Consider the following 21,549-nt stretch of genomic DNA (forward strand, 5'->3'; position numbering starts at 1 on the left):
TGTACATGTGTGTGTTTGTGTACGTGTGTGTGTGTGAGTACATGTGTGTGTGTGTGTGTACATGTGTGTGTGTGTGTGTGTGTACGTGTGTGTGTGTGTACATGTGTGTGTGTGTACGTGTGTGTGTACGTGTGTGTGTGTGTGTGTGTACATGTGTGTGTGTGTTTGTGTACGTGTGTGTGTGTGTACATGTGTGTGTGTGTGTGTACGTGTGTGTGTGTGTGTACATGTGTGTGTGTGTGTGTACATGTGTGTGTGTGTTTGTGTACGTGTGTGTGTGTTTGTACCATGATCTGTAATGAACTCACACATTTGGCAACAGAATTAAACAAAAACCAAACGTAACAGATTCAAATAGTTTCTTGTCCTTCAAAGATTCACAGAACTTCACCTGATTAAATCTTATTGATGTTCTTTAGCTGAGTGTTTCTATCTCTGTGGGATCATTCAAATCTTCTGCAGTGATGAACACTATCAGCATCTCTGATCATCACTGTGGAGATTAGTACTTTTACTTTTAGGACTCCAAGAGAGTGAAGATAAATCTGGTCTAAATTAAAAAACGTATCAGTAAGTATTGAAAGTATCTGTCAACCACTGAAAGTTAATAAATAACTGACTTCATCCAATGATTTGAAACATTCTTTCTTCTGTCAATCGAGGAATTACAGTTTTCACTAAATGAAGTGATATATAGCAGATAAGTTTAATGTTTAAGAATCAACTTGACTTTTATACAATCTTTGATCAAATTTCACATCTCACACCTCAACTTTACTAATCAAGACTTTCCAAGATTTCAGTGACCCGTTACTTTATCAGGTGTCAAAATTTCAATTGACTGTTTGAACTCAAATCACTGTAAATTCCAGGAAGCATGTGCACAACAAGGTGAAGAAACTGTGGCTAAAACGCACAGCGTCGTTTATGTTGAATTGTGAACATTTGGGATTTTAGACTACTTTCTACTCTGGGTCAGATACAGTGTGTTCAATAATCGAAACTGCTGAAGACAAAGGCTTCAGAACCGAGGCGGCTCTTTCTAGTTTTATGGTGTTACTGTGAAATGTGCCGGGAGACAAAACTGTGGGAAAAGAGGATGAGACAGAGAAAAAACAAAAGACAATGAAAAAGTAAAAAAAGTTATTGGTCAGTGTGGGAACCTGGCAGAATCTCATTAACTCTCTTCCTGGAGACCAGTGTGTGTATATGTGTGTGTTTTGGGGGGTGGGTGGGGCAGCAGCAGCAGCTAGCATCACGGAATGTCCCGGGGGCTTCTTCCTTCCTGCCTCGGCCCAGAGAGAGAGTGGGGAGGCTGGACACCAGACTACGGCCGACAGCACCCGGACAAAGCCTGGAGGTGTCGCTCAGTGTGTGTCTGTTTGTGTGTGTGCGTGCTCAGCGGGACTCTGGCCTTCTGTCCTCCAGAGGACGGAGAGGAAATGTGAGGCCACTGGACCCAGGAAACGCATGCCTTCCTCCGCTGCTGGAGTTGCTAAGGGCCTGGCAGAGATGTGTGTGTATGAGGCGTTCAGGGCTGCACGGTAACGGCTGAACTGTCGAAAGCCAGATGGGTCAGAATGTGTCTCCTTGTTTTCTCCATTCAGTGTTTTAATCTACTTTTATAATCCATGTTGGGGTTGTTTCATTGTCCTTATGTGTGTTTGCATGTGTGTTTATGTGCTGCAATAAACAGCGACTCGCCGCCATCACGAGCTAACGAGTCCTGAAAACACACAGCTCTGGACAGCGGAGAGGCTAATTGCACTAATTAACCACACTGAGAGTGTATGTGTGTGTGTTTCTGTGTGTGACAGTATGTGTTAGCATGTGTCTTCTGCGTGCACACACTCTTATTTTTTGTGTTAATCTGTGTGCGTGTCCCCTTTCACTTCCCATTAGACGAAGCGTCGTGCTCCAGCACCGAGGCATGCTGGGTAGATAATTAAACATGAATCCCGGTGAGATGGTTTGTGACAGCGAAATACACACATACACACACACACACACACACACACACACACACACACACATCAAATATGTCAACAGGAGCCCAGAGGGGTTAGGGATGTGTGTGTGTGTGTGTGTGTGTGTGTGTGTCAGTTAAATTAAATGATAAAAATTACACCAGCCAGAGGAAACAAGATTTCATACGTCTACTGATTCTACTGTTGCATCTGATGTACGGTGACTAGTAGAAACACGTCTCACACTTCTGCTTTATTTCATTACTTCAACAACTTCTTCATTACTTCATTACATCAACAAGACACAGGCTGAAAGTAGACAAAATGACTGAAACCTGATTTAATTTTGAATTTAAAAGTTAAATATCAAATGATACAGCTATAGTATGTTTTTCTTTTTAAATACATACGGCACAAAATGTTTAGGGAGGTACTGCGACTTACTTTTAAGTAAGAAATTTTAAGACTAATTCTTTTTAAGCCCCCCTCCCATTTTATATTACTGGATTTGTTTAGTATCTAATGATGAGGCTTATTGTTTTATCAGTGTTCACTTTCATTTACATTTAGCAGACGCTTTTATCCAAAGCAACTTACAGGAGGTCTTGCCTAAGGACCCCTACTGGAGGTAGGCTATGGCTGGGATTTGAACCCCAGTCTCCCACATGGGAGGCAGTGATGGTACCACTACACTAACCAGCCGCTTCTGCACAGCTCTCTGACCGTCTGCTTGGGGTGAAAGGATACAGATTAATGTTTATGTCATCATTTGTGTATTTATTTACTGTTACCATGAAACATACTAATACATATTGTTTTCTAAATAATTCATAATTTGGCTCTAAATCTAAATCATTCACATAAAGTATAACCCACATGATGAAGAGTCTTCTATTTTAGAGCGTAAGGACAAATAAACTCGGGTTGTTCAGGATGGAGAACTTGTTGGTGGGTGATTGACAACTTCATCAGCTGCTGTGTTTTTGGTGTCAGCTCTTGGTTGCTGCTGGAAACGATGGGGCGTAATATGATTTTGTCTGGGGTCACTCAGGGAGTCAAACTGGGCCCAATAGGCTTCTGTGATTTCCTGCCTGTTGTTTGAGCTCAGGACAGGCTGCATTGTGTTTCTGTGTGTTTGTTGTGTGTGTGTAGTGTCGACGTTCCCCCTGAGCGCCTGCTTTCTCCAGCTGTGTTTACATACACATTGAGTTTCCTGTCCACGCAAAGCCAGGGGGTGGTTGTCCCAACTGGACATCCCAGTGAGGGTGTGTTTAAGAAGGTCATCTATCCATAACCCCAAAACAAAGTGAGGAGTGGGAGCTGAAAGCCGGCACACACACCCTGATAATCACAGCAGGCTAATTATCATAATTAGCTCAGAACTCAAGGAGACACAACAAAACCAAAGTCAATGATTGATTGATTGGAATAAAATATTCTCTAATCCAAACCAAGTGTTGTTGTATTTGTTTTGCAAACATTTGTTTGTTTTCTGTTCTCAAATACAAACAAAACAAACCGGACGTGTCATAGTACAAACATTAACACAGGATTAAGCTCTAAAAAGCCCAATAAGTATTTATGTACAGATGTCAGGTATGTCCAACACTGCACTGAAAGGACTTTCCACTAAACCATTTATTCATTCATATACACGGTTATAGATTTTGGAATCTACTTCAAATTATTTCAAACTAAAACCTTGAAAAGTGGGGTTTACATGTGACCACAACCAGAAAAGTTTAGTTCAGACAAAAAGAGGATTCTCCAGCTCAGCCTAGAGCCATGAGCTGAGATGTATGAGCCAACACGCTGCTGTTAAAGCCCATCATTAATTACAGTCTGCAGGATGGTGAGTGTGTGTGTGAGGTAATGAGAAGTAGGAAACAGGGTTAAGAGTGACATGGTGTCAGTGGCTTCTCTTCTGGCCTAATTAGCCCTCTAATTAATAGATTAATAGATAGAGCATGGATAAGAGCATCAGCTAACTGCCTGACCTAATGTGCATTTAAGATGAATCACCATCACACAGTCATGTGGATTTTCTAACAAGGTGAGAAGCAAAATACGGAGCCCTCCTTTCAAAAATTCATCCAGAAAACCAGTATGACTTGTTTTCTTTTTTTTATCTTACAGCAGGGAAGAAATGACAAAAGGAAAGAAGTGGAAAAGAGGCTGAAATCAATTAGCCTTTCTTAGCTGGTCGTTAGCTGCCCTTGGATAGGCACAGATAATTAAAGAGAGGGTGGTGGGGTGAGAAAGGTCTGGGTAAGAATGGGGGGAGTGAGTTGGACTGAAACCAGCAATGAGACTAGACTAGACAGAGATGGAGGGGTTAACTCGGACAAATATAAAAAAAGAGAAAGACAATGCAAATGAGGAGAGAAAGACTGGAAGAAAAGGTGGAGAGGTAGAGGAGAAATGGGCCAAATCGACGGTAAGTTGAGCAGTCGGCTGAAACGCAATGCTTCAACGATGCTGCACAGATACAAAGAGAGAGAGAGAGAGAAAAGGGGGAGGTTTCAGAAAAAGAAACGGGAGAGGAGAAGTAAAGGTAGTAAAACAGAAAGGAGAGTAGAGAAACGAGGGACAGAAAGGACATCTTTGCTAATCTAAAATCTTTAAAGCAACTTGATGATAAATCAGGGAACTAGAGATCTGAAATCCCATTCAGATAAACTGATAATTAACTGTCCACAAGTCGGATCAAGAGTCCCAGGGGTCATGGAGCAAGTTCACATGATGTTGTCATGATCCAAATGGAGATAAAACGAACACTAACATTAAATATAAATGTAATAAATTTCAATTTGAGAGACAGAAAAACTTAGCATTACTCAGGATTGAGAAACAAATTAAACAGGATTAGAAAGTTAACAAAGAGAAAGAGTAAGACAGGTACGGTTAAATAAAGGGAAACAAATCCATCACTGCCAACACGAAGAAAGCTTTATTATCCACCACGTTACAGAATTAGTGCTACGATGGACAGACAACAAACCTTTGTGCTTTCCTTCTACAAATCAGGTCCAATATATCTGTGTCCCAGTTTACTGACAACATACATTTCCTGCTTCTGAAAGACACAACAGAAGCAGTGATGACCCTGACGACTCAGACCTTGTGGCCGGGAAGCCATTGACATTTCCTACTAGATTAGCCAGATGCAGATGAGTGGCCTGACCACAGTATAGGAAAAGGGACGGGGGGATTAATGCAGAGCCAGAGTTTCTCTAGACCCAACGCTCAGAGAAAAAAGGAAAGAAGAAGCGAAGATGAAAAATGAAGTTCACTTGTGTGATGCTTTTAGACGTGTACTCTGTAGTGCTTTTGGTGGTGGGACTTTTTGAAGATACCACAACTACTGAAAAGTGTTTGATGCTTAATTTATGTGAATTTTTAAAGTGCTGCCAATGACAAAAAAATACAGTCTGAAGGTAAAAATGTTCATAATTCACTGTTCACTGTACACGTTCCTCTATTCACTTCTAGTCATGCAGCGTTACATACACAGCACAAACAAGTGAAGAAACATTGTGAAGACAGATACAGATCGTCTCCTTCTCAGTTCATTTCAAAGCTCTAAACACTTTTGGTGTATTAGGAGAGTTCCTAAATGAAAGAGGTCGATGTTTCTCTGTGGCTGAAGCTTTCCAGTGTTTACCAGCTGGCTGAGACTCACTGTGAACCCATTCAATCCAAACACATTACAGACAAACACGAGGACAACTCTGTCGTTGAGTTTTTTTACCCCCCTTCTCCCTTTTCTTTATTGTATGAGCAATTTGGCGACTGAGCCAATTAGCCAAAGGGTGGGGGTGAGGGGCAGACTCTTACCGTTGGTGTACAGATTCATTTCGGCCCCTCCGGCTTATGGTGAGAAGGAGCAGAATGAGGCCGGCGACTGGGAGAGGATGGACAGAGGAGTCACGCATGTAGAGAGCGTTATTTATTTCTTCATTATTAAAATAAGGCAAAGGAGGGGGGAGAGGACAGCAAGGTTAATCTGATGACTCAGGCATAAAGAATGTGCATTTAGTTTGTGCTTTTAGCCCACATTAGCATAACCTCGCCATGATGACAAACGATGAATGGTCCGGTGATTGGCTCGTGTCATCCGGCTTAATGTCAATAGTAAATTGGAGGGCTTGTTAGGCGAGTTGGGGGACACGGTTACGGGCAGCGGCGAGGCAGTCATGTACAAAATAATGTCTATTAGGACTAATTTAATCAAGGCCTCCCTTTTACAGATGAATTAGAATGTAGGGCCAATTATTTTTCAACATTTGCACTGGCCCTGCCTGTCAGGAGACTCTCCTCCTTTATATGAGTGTGCTGTTTAAAATGCAGGCCGTGGGCTCGGCTCGAATCAGCAGGGGCTGCAGATAATGGCGGAGAGATGATGGCAGGCGGGATCAGCTAGTTAACCGACGCAGATGAAATGGAGCTCGACTCAATCTGCACACACTGGATCACAGGCAGCGACACACACACAGATACACACATGGGTGGACATGAGCAATCCACAAATGGATATACACATAGTGTTCATGGCTGATCTCACGGGAAACATCATAATAACTCAAAGTTATTCGTATAAAACCTCATTCCACTTATTTCAAACTTATATGTATGTAAGAGATCACAAAATATCACACTAATCAATTCCATTTGTTACCTGGAGTTTTGATGTGGCTGGTTTCTGAAGCCTTTATAATATTTTGTGTATACACAACCTTATCATTAAACAAGATTCCAAAAACTTTGCCTGTAATATTGTAATAAATCTCTATAGATCACAAAACCTGAATCAGACAGTTTGGAAACAAACTTGCTGTACAAGGTAAAGAAAATTATAAATTGCTAAATTATAAGTTGTTCTTGATCGAAATTATGGAATAAAAAAGAAAAGAATCATCCATTTCTATTTATTGACTAAGCTCCTTAATCATTCTTCTTGAAATACAAAATGAATTCACTTTTTTACTAAAGAACTGATTAATTATCCATATGTTTGCTTGCAATAGTAGATTTTGTGTTTCTAGATAGTTTTTGACTCGATTTTAAACAATCCTATGTTCTTTATCTTGTAACCCTCAAAACAACCCCATATCATGCTGTTGCTTTGAGCCTAGCTTTAAGTAAAAACGTTTTCAAAGAAGATAAATTAGAAGAAAATTATTTTTGTGACACAATATACACAATGATACATGGTCCATTTATCTAATTTAAGACTAACATGAACCACAGTAATATATACTAGCTGAAATATTTCATTTTAAGCCTAAGAATGAGTTGAAAGATACAGATATGTCAGAAAAGGCAGAGAACCACTGGATTAAATAGAATAAAATCTAATTTAAATATTTGAGGTTCTATGTGATGTGAAGATAATGGGTTTCAGAACATGATGCGTACACACACAAACACATTGAACTAGGGAATACAAAGGTACGACACTGCCACGAATACTCAGACTACAGCTGTAATTGATAATGATGAACGTGACTTTAAATCTGTTGCTAATGATATTTCCTCCCATGTCTGCAGCAGACGAGGCTGTTGTGGCCTGTGTCCATTTCGAATCACACCAGTATGATCACAGAATCAGGAGGGGAGGGGTGTGTGTGGGAGATGGATATGAGTTTGGGTTTTATGGGGTACGAGTCAGGGCTGCCCCCTCCTTCCCAACCACTGCCTTTGACCCTGGGGGGCAATTATCTTGTGATGTGGGGCCCTATGCCCGCCTCCTTGTCCCAGTCGCCCCATCTGGTCCCCTGAGCCCAATCTCGCTGTGGTGTCGGGCCGCCTGCCACACCTGCACCCCGGCCCAGATTAAAAGCCTGTGGTCTAATTTTAAATCTGTTAGCGCTGGCCTTTTCTTAGGGGGGAACAAGACTAATCTGTTCCCATAAAGGGCCCTTATTCTTTCCCCTCTCCTGGCTCCCAGTGCCGACAGACCTGCTGCTGAATTATTACTGGCTGTGCATTCGTCATGTGGGGCCTGATGTTAAGTGTGTGGTGGTGAGGTAGCCCTGCGTGCTCATCCTTTAGCCGCCCTCATTCTAGCTCATTTTTCTGCTGTCTAATTAAGGTGTAGCGCCCCAGAACCTACATATCTCTACCTCCTCCTATTGTTCGCACCGTGCACTGAACCCCAACGTGATTCCTCATGATTCCTTCTAAGGTCATCGCCTCTAGCAGACCCCATTCTATATTTACAAGGTTTCTACAGATTTGTGACAATGGTGACAAAATGACATTTTATATTCAAGATATAAGTAAAAATGTTCATGTTTAGATGGAATGGTTATTTTGTTCTAACTAATCAATACTGACCATCCTGTTACGAGTTAAAAGTTAGTCAGGTTGACTAAACAAATATGTAGATTCAACAGTTGCTGTTTATTTAATTCATGTCAAACTTTCTGTTGCTCTTTGTCTTCAAAAGGTTTAAGGACACCTGTAAACCAATTTGAACTGCTGTAAATCACTGAGATACCGACATGGTTTCAGAGGTTTGGATATTTAATTTGGGGAAAAAATTCATATATGTTTTGGTATTCATAACAATAGATATAGAACTTAGATAATAAAACTTGGTTTTTATTTCTTGGGTCTGTTACTTTTCTTTCTTTGCTGTTTCCAGAGTTAAAGAACTGCAAAATTTTTGGCCCACTGAAGCAAAACTATGAAGAAATCAGAGATGCATGTGCTGACCCTCTTCAACAGACCGCCAAAGGTCAATAGTTAGTATGAGGGAAGGGCGGGGGGTTGGAGTTTGAGGACACACAAGGTCTAGGGAATGGAGGCGCATATCTGCCAACCACCTCCCCAGTTCGGTGGCCAGGAGGTCGGATTAGCAGTGCTGTCACTTGCTGTCCTCTTAGGCCTGCTAACATGCTGCGTCAAAAAGAGCCTGAGCAGGCCTTGGGTGCTGGTGTTGATGCACCACTCGACAGATAATTAAAACAATGAGCTGTGGCGCCAAGAACCAAGGGTGCTGCAGCAGCTCTGGCCAAGCCAGTAAGCCCCTGTGGGTGCTCCACAATGGGCAGCATGCCCAAACTTAGCAGCGCCTTCAGCAGTGGCATCAGCTGCAGTGTGGCACCGGGCAACCAAGCCAGATGAGGTGATGACGGCTGACCGCAGGCAGCCAGAGGTTAATGGGAACGTTTAGAGGACGGTTGAGTCTTTTTGTGGTTTGTACCAGAGCGAAAAATACTTCTAACAGGATCCCTCTGGCGTAGCAGAGCTGGCACGGATGGTGTTCATGCACACTGTAACCACCCTCCGAGCTTCACAGCTTATTCCATGCTATGCTGTCCCCTTGTCTTCACCACTGCAAGGGGTGCATGTCAACAAGTATCTCCCTTCATAATGAAGCATTGTGGTGATGAACAGGCATGGCAACATGTTGTATTTGCAGCGATGAGCTCCAGCCCTAAAACGATTAGCGCAGACAGAACCCCCTCCCTCCCCTCAGTGAGATTCGCTGATGTTAATAAAACCTGGACTGGCCGTCGCTGTAGGCAGACGTACAGGGAGCAGGATGAATGGGGGGTTCAAATGAGAGGAAAGGGGGAAGATAAAGAGATGATGACAACAGTTGGAGATGCCGGGGATCGGCCCTGTCACATATCTCATTTGAGGAAGCTGGCGTCATGGAGGGAAAGTGTGGTCTCTCCGAACATAATTCCTCCCTCCAGTCCGACTGGGAGGTCGACGGGGGAGGGACGGTGGGTGTAGGAGGGAAAAAAATGGAGGTGTTTAATACTGACGGCCATACTAATGCACCTCCCTTCCTAAAAGTCCTCTTGGCTCTATCCATGCTTCCTCCTCCCAGTCTTACTATGGTTCCTTTCTCCTTCCTTTCTACACATGTAACCCTCCACATTCATACCTTCATTTTCTGTTTTCCATAACTCCTTCTGTCCAGTTCCTTTTCTCTTTCCTTTCTTTAAAGTACCCATTTCTTTTCTCACTTCTTTCCTCCCTTTGTCGATCCATCCAGCCCTCTCTCTACCCCCCCTCCAAAATCTCTAAACAGGACCTAATTGGAAGGCAAGAGTGGGGGGCCAGACCTTGACAGACAGGAGGTCAGTGTAATTGCTGCTGGCCATATTTAACATTAAGATAATCAGGCCATTAATTACCCTTTGGATCATTAAATCAGCCACTTGCAAAATGAAATTTCGGCCTCTATTACTCACTTGAGAGACCACGAGGGGAGGGCATTTTTCCATCCATCAGCCCCCCTCCCTCTCTCTGCCTCCACCTCCCAACCCTGCTGCTGCCTGGACAAAGCCTCCTTTTGCCTTTTCTCCTACCTCAACCTCAACATACTGTGTTCTGTGTCTTTTACTTTTTTATGGAGGTTTCTGTTACTTGATTGTGGAGGAGTTATGTCATGTTAGCAGTTTATAGTTTGGTTTCCCCTTTTTTAAACTAATGTAAAACCTAACATGATTTCTATAATCAAACAAGTTTGAGTAACACATTCCAGTACTAATATGATACTCACTAAATGTACTTGCTTATTTTCTTCTAACAAACTTTTCTTGAAATAAAATTTTGGTATAAAAGATCTCAATTTAAATGCTATTTCATTTATTTTTATTATATTTTTTCTTTCCAATTTGTTGTTTCAACACTTACTAGATTTAGATCTTTACAGTTTTCCACTATTTTTTAGTATAATTTTAGTATAGCTGTCCCACAACGGTTAATTCTGGGTACTTGTCTTTGCCATTTTATTTAGATAAACAGATTTTCTATGTATTTTACACCTATTATACTCTTATATATTCTCCAACTCAACAAGGGCCTGTTTTCACGCCGTATTTCCTTTTATGTGGGAGTATCTCGATTAAACATCTTGACCTGAATAAGACGTGTTTTTTTTTATTATTGGTGGAAAGTCACAGTCAAACTATGAAAGAGCTAAATTGAGAAAAGTCGTTAGACACATTAAAAATCTCATACAAACTGGTGCTATAATATTGTAACTGACACTCTGTATCAGAGAGTATTTTAATGTATTTAACAATATTTTTATGTTTGTTGGCGTCTCACGTTGTAATATAAGAGGAGCAGTGAGTGTTGAGTGGATATAACCCTGGTGACACACCTTCTACATATCATTTCATAGACTGTCACTCGCACTCCATAAAGCTGTCATAAAACCTCCACACCTTCCTCTCAGTGTTTATGTGTGTGTGCGAGACAGATGGATTGATAGACGTAGTTTAGATGAAAGAGAGCGATGGAGAACAAAGAGGTAAAAAATAAAACATTTACATTTAGTCACTTGGCAGACGCTTTTATCCAAAGCGACCTACAGTTCAAGTGAGGAACAAGGTACAAAGCAAAGTTTATTTGAACTAGTGCATCTTTCATAGATAAGATCTTAAAAACCTTTGCTTGCTTAATAAATTATCTTTCCACACTCACATCGAAAACTTTGTAAAGAAACTGCAAATTAGCGTTTTGGTTTTGTTATTGAGAAATGCTTGAGAAACCCTGAAGTGCAACTGAAAGGATAAAAGTTGTACTACACAGAGAAATGATGGAAGGAACAGAGACAGAGAGGAAGACCTCTGGAGGGATTTATGGAGGGGAAACGACAAACAGCGAGCCACTTAAGGAATGCACTGATAAATACTATCGACAGGATGGAGAGAGAGGGAGAGAGATGGAGCTGCAGTGAAGCGTCGCAGGTTAATTGAGATAATATTGACCTCCTTCTCTAATCTCTTCAGGGGAAACATGCTTCAGATTCATAAATAAATAGGAACATGAGCAACAATAAAAGCATTAGCACTCTGATGGAGGAGGGCTAATGGTACATCAATACTCAAAGATTGCTCTCACTGTGTGTGTGTGTGTGTGTGTGTGTTCAGTGCCTGTAAGTCAGTGTGGCTAAAGGTGGATTAATGTGTTGCATTCTGCAGAGTGTGACTGCACCCAACAGCTTACCTCTATGTGTTGCTGTTATAAACTGAGCAGACAGTTTATTAGGTACTAATACACTGATTCATCCAAGTTCATCTAAGTATTAACAAATATATATAATATAATGTTCCTAAAATAATAAAAAACAAGTTCTGATCTTTCATGTCTTTATTGAGAACAACCATAAAAACCTCACAGTCTGAGTGGAAAAAGTATGTGAACCTCTCAAAAACCCTCAAAAACCTAATTGGAGTCAAGTGTTAGCATAAGTTAAGAAAATTAGTTTGGAGGTGTTTGGAGGACTAGAGCTACTACGACTGACAAAAAACACTAACTTTTTGAGTTTGCTTCGCACAACTAGATTATGCTTATGTGAGCCATGTCTCTCCAAAAGGAGCTTCCAGAGGATCTATGATCAAGAATCGTTGATTTACTTAAAGCTAGAAAGGGACTTGAGAAATTCACCAGTCTACAGTAGGGAAAACAATCTACAAATGGAGACACTTTGGGACTGTGGCTACTCTACCAAGGAGTGGGCGACCAGTCAAAATGACCCCAAGAGCACGAAGAACAAGAATGAGGTAAAGAAACAACCGGAGAGACCAAGATTTGAAGGCATCATTTGAACCAATTAACATCTGTGTACCTGAGTCTACAGTAGATAAAACATTGAACTAGCAGGGTGTCTATGGCAGAACACCATGAAAGATAAATTCCCAAGTGTATGAAAAAATTCTTTAGCATAATGTGAGAATGTCTGTACTTCAGGTGAAACTTTGTGGAAGTTGGTGATGTTACAGGACAATGACCCAAAACACACCACAAAATGGTATCAGGAAAAACAAAATCCACCTTTTGGATTGGCCAAGTCAGAGCCCAGATCTCAACTGATGCTCTGGAACGACTTGAAGAGAGCCACACATGAGACGTCCAAAGAATGTGACTGGGCTAAAATTTCCACCTAACAATGTGCAGGTCTGATCCACAGCTACAGGAAGCGAATGATTGAGGTTATTATTGCCAACAACAATTATTAATTCCAAGGGTTCACATACTTTTTCCACTATCACCATGGGGTTTTTATAGTTGTTCTCAATAAAGATGTGAAAGATCAGAATTTTTTGTTGTGTTATTATTTTAGGCACATCAGATTTGTTAATACTCTTGACTTATATGAAGATCACATCACATTTTATGACAAATGATTCAGAAAACCATGAAATTCTTGCCACTGTATCTGTGAGCATATCTGTACACACTGTGTGTCGGAGTGCGAGTACTGGGGTTATGTGGGGAGTAATTATAAGGTGCTTCTGTTGACTAATGAGTGTTGGGGGGGTGTGAGTGGAAGGGGGAGGATGGGGAAGTCGATCTTTATGCGGATGGCAGTCAGCTCTAATTTGTTATGATGGCTGCTGGCTTCCCAGAGCTGCAACGCCTGATAATTACACACACACACACACACACACACTGATCAACACCAAACGTCACGCTAAAGTTCACCAATTTGTTACTATCCCCTGTGGTCTACAAAACAACACAGGGTTTGTAGGCATTTCTGTCAATAACTAACACATCGTGTATGAACTCTGCTGTCTCTAAAACCACACTGAAACACTGCCCCCTAACTGCAGCTGGCTGCGCTACACTGAAGCAGATACAGTCTTTATAAATATTTAGAGACAAAGAGAGAAAGACTGGGTCATACTCTCTGTGATTAGATGTAAACATGTTCACTGACAATTCACTATATCACAGATGAATTAAATTTACAACTACTACAACCACTGGTGAAAAATCAGTGATGGTGTGAGTAGTTGTACTTTTAATTACGTCATCCTACTACCACTCCTCCACACGTCACTGGCAAATATTAGTATATGCACATACTGCACTGTAAAGATTACTTAATACTTTGAAGATCAATATTTTACAGTTTTACAGTATTTTTACTTCATGCATTCGTCCTAACTGCCTCCATTTCTACTACTACTCACAATCGTGTTCTAATTAGACTTTGAGTAGTGTTTTGTTTGCGTTGTCTTTCTTTTACCTTTTATTGTGAAAGTCTGTGATATCTGATCTGTAAAAGAGCAACAGTTCACAAATCAACTAAATCTATGTTCTTACTACACACTTCCTACGACTCCTTTGAGGGTTTCCTACCTGCTGGCGTCTGGTCCAGGTTTGAGGCGTCCCTGAGCGTTGGCCTCCCACACGCCGTTGGCGAGCTCGTTGCCAATTGCTGACATGACCTTGATGAGCTCGAGCGGCCACTCGTCCAGGTCCAGAGAGCGAACCCTGGACAGGTGGGTGCCCAGGTTTCTGTGGATGCCCGAGCACTCGATGCAGATCAGGGCCCCGAGGTTCAGACTGGCCCAGTCTGGGTCTGGAGGAGACATAGAGACGATGTTAAAGGACCAGTTCAGTATTTTTAAAGTTACCTCGATTACTATCAGCTGCAATACTTTCTAGTACTGAGATAAACAGCTTCCCTACAGTAAACATTAGGAAAACACCAGTTTCATCTTTACTTCATTCAGCAAACAATAATTTAATAATAACTAATAAAAGTAATTTTAACTGTCTGACCTCTACTTGGATTTTAACAGGTGGGAAAATTCAGTGATGCAACATCAAGTATTCATTCTCTAGTCAATACAACATCACTACTATCATTACTGATATGAATACACAGCTTCTTTTCAAGAGATACACACCATGTCTAGGGATTTGTCATTTGTCACATTACCATTTTAAGTGCTGTGTAACTTCTGTGGCATTGAAAACATAAATTCTCTGTTTCATTTAATCGACATCATTATCAGCTTGTCACACTGCTGAAGTGCTGCTGTACCCGAAACAGCACATTTTAGACGACGTGTGGAGCTGAAAAAGTGGCTAACTATTTTTAAACAGTTATTTTGTTGATGGTTGTTACTTACTGTGAGCTTCGCAGTCAGCACAGCGACCGTTTCCTCGAATACTTCTAATCGACTGCAGAGCCATCGCCTCCGTCTGGCTGGTCAGACGAGACTAAAACAAAACACGACACAAAAAATAATTAAGCTTTAAGCAAACTGGCCTTACATCCACCACAATCTGCATTTTGGCATGAAATATTACCTTAATCCTAACTGATTATCAACTGTTGGTCTAGATAACAAGTGAAGAAACCTCAATCTAATGGTGGATGAAGTTTTCACATCATCTACTTAAATAAAAATAATAAAAATACTGAATAAAAGTCCTGCATTTAAAATCATACTTGAATAAAAGTATGTTAGTATAAAGAGAAATGTCCCCACTGACTGTGACACTCTTTTATCATTGGCTTAGTCATGAATTAATGTGTACTAATAATAATAATAATAATAATAATAATAATAATAACAACAACAACAACAACAACAACAACAACAACAACAACAACAACAACAACAACAACAACAACAATAATAATAGTATGAATTACACTCAGGGTTTTCCTTCCTTTAAATCTTCACACAAACACATGCAGACAAACAGAAACACACATTCATACACAGACAAACAGATGTGAGTCTAAACGGTGCCGCTGCGTTCGAGGCTAAAGCCACTAATGTTGAGGAAAGAATGAAAACACAGCCAACAAATGGAATGGGAGAGGGGGTGAGGGAGGGGTGGACGGTGTTTTGGGTGGGGGACAATAAAATGCTGAGAGCCTGAGGCGTAAACACAGCAGGACCTGAGTGAGAGCGGAGCGGCTGCTGCATGTGCAGGTGGAAAATGGCAACGCTGAGGCTGAATGTTAGGTACAGTAATTGGTATTTTCTAATTATGTGAGTGTGAGTGTGTGTGTGAGTGTGTGAGCAGGGTTAGGATACTGGAGGATGGTGTGTATTAAAGATACAGTCTGGTATGACAACATGAGTTTCTACTTTAGTTAATGCTGCCGTTTTTCATTCCCCGTTCGACCTACTACCTCTATAAATGGTGCTGGTTGTGGTTTGTGATGTTCACCTTGTTCTTGCTGCTCTCACAGGACTGCAGGCTGGCCAGGATCTGGCTCTCGATGACCTGGACCCAGGCGTCTCGCTCCTCGTATGATGTGGCTTCGAAATGCCACGTCTGCCCCGTCAGTGACACGATTGTGAACTCGAAGTTCTCCTCTTGTTCTGTTGGAGAACAAACCCAGATTCCGTCCATGAACTGTTTTCAAGTCCTTTCACTTTAAAAAGACATTCAGCCACATTTCACCTCGGCCATTTGGTTAACGCCAGAGTTAGAAGAAGAGTTCAGTGTCTCGTTCAAAGACACTGTAAGAGGACAGATCTGAACTTAAATGAATAGGTTGTTGTAAATATCATCAGCTCTGTGGACAATGTACTTCTGGAAACTTAAACCAGCTGATACAAAAACCTGATGCTCAACAAGGGATTTCCAATACTTGGGGACAAACTATCATCCAGTGGGTTGGACTGGTCTCTTTGTTTCCTTTCCTGTGTCTTCTGACAGTTACTGAACAGTTTAAATGTACTGGTAGTGATGTGAAACTACCAGTAAGACACCAGTTCACATTACATGTGGGAATTTTGGTCTAGTTGTACCTGAGTTCATTTGTTTGAAATGTTTATTCATCTTTTCTGCATTTTTGGTTTTGTTTTTCATCTCTTTTAGTCATGTAACATGTTTTAGTTGTTCGTGGTCGGTTTACGCCTCCTGACCTGTTAGGACCCTGGGTCTGTGCCGGGTTGGCCTCCCAGGATCGTCTGGGACAGGGCTGCTTCCTGTCCCCAAAACATTTATGTACCACACAAATGGAACAAACCTCCAGAATACTTTAAGTTTGTTGGTGTCAGAGTGGTCACTGCTCCACACACAGACTTCTACTAATACAACTAAATGAACTGTTCAATTACTTATTGAGAACCCTCACCGACCAGGGGACACCTGTTCTCCAGGACCAATCAGTGGTGACCTACCTGACCCCGTCCTGCTGCCTAAGGCCAGGATGTCACCCAAATTATGTGCCCCCCCCTCAAAGGCCTAGAACCGTGTGTGGGAGAGGTCATTCATTACAATCAGGGCTTCTGAAAGGGGGGGGATATGGATCTATTACCCAGAACCCCCTCACAGGTTAATGGGACAATCAGGAGTCAATTAGGATGAATGTGTTTGAGCATGTGTGTTTGTCTACAAATGAAGAACAGACTCCAGCTGTCGATCCTGGCGCGTTGAGGAAAGTTACCGTGTCACACAGTCTGAACAGATTCCATATTCATCACATCTGTCCCTGTTTAAAATTTTTAAGAACCTTTGGCATTGAAGCTAAATATCAAGTTTGAAAGTGAACTGTGCATGTCCACACATAAGCATTTCAATGCTGAGCCAATTCTCATGCAAAAAGGTGTTTGTGAACAGCTTCGGCACATTTGGAAATCGTTACCAAGAACAGAGGAGATGGGAAGTGGAGGTGAAGTGGGGGCATGGCTGAGAGCCGGTATCATCACCACAGCAGATCAGACAACAAGCAGCTTCTGTTTACAATTAGCCCCAGTGAGGAGACAGGGGTGGTGGGGGGAGCAGGGAAGGACACAGAGGTAATCACTTAATCAAAGGATGGCCTCCAGCGCAGCTGATAATTCCCAGGATTCCTCCGTTTCTGTTGGTATGACCCTCAACAAAAACAGGCTGAAGAGGTTACATGACTACAAAAAGCTGAGTCTTCAATGCATAAGGAAATAAAGCTCAGTAGTTTCTGCAGTAGAGGACAATATCAAAAAGTAATGTTTAAAATTCAGCATTAGCTCCAATTCAGAAATCAAATTTGAGACCCACTGCTAAACCATGTTTTAGGAACGGGAATAACGCAGAATTCTTGGGATGGACTTCTGCACACACGTACTCATCCTCTGATTCTATTGACTGCAGACTTATTTTATTTAACAAACTCTGTATCTGTAATGAAGCTGTTTTACTGTTACTCAGTGAACAGAACTTCATGTGTTGATCTTCTGATGGTTTGGGGTGGTCGGGTTTGGTGCCTGATCCTGCTTAGGATAAAACGGTCCCTTGAGTACCATGCAGTGCTCTTTTAGAAACCATCAGTCCAGCCATGACACTGACAAAGTTAATTTACTTGGACAAGTCTCTGATGAGTCAATCAAATACATCTGAGCAGCATCTGAACATCTGCTTGGCACTAATTCACTCAATCTGACCAGACACAGGTCAGAATCTGAAATAATTCTCCTTCTGTTTCCAGGTTTAAATGAAAACATACATTTTTGAATTTGGACTGTACTGTGCACAGGAAGAAGGTTCAGAGAAGATCTCAGGGTGGAGGTCGATAATCATTCGTGACACTTTGGGCGAGCGTTTCTGAAAGCAGCAGTTTCATGACGTGTGCCGGGAGTGGAGCAGTGAAAAGATAAGAGATTCAATCAGTTGTAGCGCGGTCAGAGCCGGCCCGCGAGGGAACGGCCGTTTACTCTTCCTCAACTCCAGTCATTTGGCTAATTGGGAGCATCTCAGAGCACCAGAGCTGAAGTTCCCCTCTGGCCTGACTCTGGATAATCAATGGCCTTGTCCGAAGAGAGGAAGGATGGAAGGGAAAGCCCTAAGGCCAAAAGACTGGCTGAGAAACCCTTCTACTTCCAGGATAAAGAGACTGAAAACACCTTTGCTCACCAAAGTTTTCTTTACTGGAGATAGCAGTGGATCATTCTCATCTCTTTGGTGCTTCAGGCTGCTGATGAGTTGAGCTTGATTAGTTTGTGTTAATTGAAACTACTGTTTACAAGAGCTCAAGGTTAAACTACACTTTTATTTTGAATTGGAAGTTGAATGTATTTTTGAAAGATGAAATGATTCGTCTTGAAGCTTTTCTTTCTTATTAGAAATTTGATGAAAAGTGAATTGAAAATCAAACCTATGATGATATTTATTCAAATATTCATTAGTGAAAGTCAAAAAAGGGAAAGTTAATAAAACATCATTAGAACCTTATTTAATGGTCTTGTTTCCTCTGAGGTTGATTTAGCTGCTAAATGAATCAATAATCTGACCAAAGCTGAAATAAAACGTGAAATTATGCATGATTTTTAAAATATATTTATGAAAAAAAAAAAAACATCCAGATCTACTCTAAAAGAACATTATTACTTTGATGATATATGTGTTCTCAAACTAAAAAACACTTGACTCAGGGTCTGACTTGAGAACATGGTGAGAAAATGCTCTACAGGTGCATTTCTACCAGAAAGTTCCTGGTGCTTTTTGTTATAAGTCCAGAAACCTTTGTTGGGGTAAAAGACCCTGAAGAAAGTGTGATTTGGCAGAACCAAAGTCGGGGGAAGATTAACCACACGATCCTGAACTGCTTCACCAATGGTTCATCAGTTTTTTAGAGGTTGAGCTGCTGCCTCAGAACTAAATATAAACCCTAGATCCTCTGGAAAGTTTCTTGGAGTTGGAACAGGCCTTATGGATCCTAAGCAGCAGGTATTCACCTCAGAATAAACTGCTTTAATGTTCTTTTAAGGAACATTTTAGAATCAGTCTTGAATCCTTGTTAGTATTTCTTCTTCAACTCAGAACAACAGAACATCTGTATAAAACAAAACCACTTTAGCAGCTTAAAATGATACGATAAACGATAACTCTGAGTGTGATTTGAAGCTCCTGGGTTGACACCAAGTGTCTCTTCCTTCTAAGCGACAGCCCACCCATCAAGCTCTGGTTGAGCCCTGCAGGGTCAAGATCAAGAATCCCATCATAATTAAATTCCCATGATTCTCTGTTTTCAGGGGGAGTGGAGGGGGGTTGGCTGCTTGACAATTATGGAAACCAACAATCCAGAAAGGCCCTGCCTTTCTGTGGCGTAAATTAAATGCTGTTTCTGGATTTAAATGCTGCGCGCTGACCCAGCGCACCGCTGCAGCTAATGAATAAAATGAGGGGGGCATTAGGCTGTGCAACTGAAGAACCACTCCCACCACTCAGTTCTACTCTGGAAACCCCCACCTGAGCCTTTACCACACTCAGTGGCTTCTGTCTATACAGGTAATGTCAGCCAGGATATTTAAAAATGCATTTATTAAAACGGATCAAATTACTTGTACTGGAAAAGGAGCTGATTCATGATGATGCATTTACAAATTCTAATGAGCTGTTTTTTGTCTGGTTTTTAGCTTGATTCTGTCTCAAAAAGCAATAAGACAAGGTCTGAAACTACCCAGTGGAGATGGCAGAGCATCCAGAAAATGTTGAGCTTAATTGACCTTAGCTCGTTCATCATCAGCAGCAGCTTTATCAACAGCCCGAAAATGATGCTCAACTCGGTTTTTAATTCAACATGTATAAAAAGTATTCTAAGAACTTTTTGCTGCTTCTTTTATTTTTCACTTGTTTTATCAAAATAAGACTTTAAGGACTCAGACTCAGAATAAGGCAGTGAAGGTAGTAGAGTGACCCGACTATAGGAGAATCATTACATCACATTTAAAACATGTCCAACTAAATGTGAAAGTAGCACAATTTGCCCTTTAAAGGTCTAAATAAGTCATTTTCCACTGTGTATTTGTTTAATCCAGATTTCACTGTGTCTGTTCTGAGAACCACAGCATACAGAGGAATAAAAAGTAATGAAGCAGTGATGTCGACTGCTACACTGTTAAAATCTGTGAGCTAAGTACAAGAACAATCTGATTACTGATCTGCTGCATGTACATCAGTTTCACTGATTACCCATGAAACCTCTTCAATGTGTACGTCCGCTGTACAACCGGTTTACTTAAGTGCAGATCCTCTGAGGTTTTAAAGATAAAATGCAACAGATTTGCATTAAAATTCTTCATCCCAGAGGATATTTGGTGCAACATCAGCCTAATTCACTGCCCACTTTCAGCCATTTGAACCTGATCAGCTTCACCTTGGTGTACACGACTAAACATATGCATGAGAGTAAAAACACACACAGCGAGTCACCTGCGCTATATTGGTAATTACTGCCACCGCTCTCGGCTACTGTGGGTGACATTCACACAGAGAGAGGTGGCGCCGAGGCAATTTGTGAACTCTGACACCTGCAACCTTTAGCAGCAAAAACAGAACAAACCAAATATACAGCATTTACAAGACGCAAGGAAGGGGGGGGGGGGGCAGGACATGCATACAAGCCTATCATCCGCGGTGTGAGGTGTTGAGTCGGCCCAGCAGGGTGTGTGTGTGTGTGTGTGTGTGTGTGTGTGTGTGTGTGTGTGTGTGTGTGTGTGTGTGACAAGCTGGACGGTGGGTGCAATGAGAGGGGAGGTGAGAGGGAGACAAAAGGGGGCCTCGGGAAACACAAATTAAAAGCCTTAAATGTCACCGCACACAGTATTGCTTTGCGACACAGGTCATTACTCCCCATATTATTCGCAGCCTTTTACAACATTAATAACCTGGAAAATATTGCAGCCAATTGTTCTGAAGTCTCTCTGAAAAAGAAATATATTGGTCTATTTTTTTGAACAAGTATGTAGAGACAGAGGAAGAAGTTGTGACGTTGAGCAGATCTAAAAGTCATTGGAGATGATTTAACCTGTTTTCAATCATGCAGACAGATGCAGAAACCAACAGGTTTGACTTTCACTGTGTATTTTCA

General features: G+C 41.4%; 1 protein-coding gene across 2 annotated transcripts in view; it reads right to left on the bottom strand.

Moving 5' to 3' along the window:
• The window catches only part of agap1 (ArfGAP with GTPase domain, ankyrin repeat and PH domain 1), a 136,792-nt gene that overhangs the window by 8,309 nt on the left and 106,934 nt on the right, over positions 1 to 21,549 (bottom strand). For both annotated transcript variants that reach the window (XM_026361007.2, XM_026361006.2), the window contains exons 14-16: positions 15,924 to 16,078; positions 14,867 to 14,957; positions 14,088 to 14,310 (exon numbers count right to left, since the gene is read on the bottom strand). In XM_026361007.2, coding sequence (XP_026216792.1) covers positions 14,088 to 14,310; positions 14,867 to 14,957; positions 15,924 to 16,078 — 469 coding nt within the window. The remainder of the gene's footprint in view (positions 1 to 14,087; positions 14,311 to 14,866; positions 14,958 to 15,923; positions 16,079 to 21,549) is intronic.

The sequence above is a fragment of the Anabas testudineus genome, chromosome 2 (genome assembly GCF_900324465.2).
Source record: "Anabas testudineus chromosome 2, fAnaTes1.2, whole genome shotgun sequence".
NCBI lineage: Eukaryota > Metazoa > Chordata > Actinopteri > Anabantiformes > Anabantidae > Anabas > Anabas testudineus.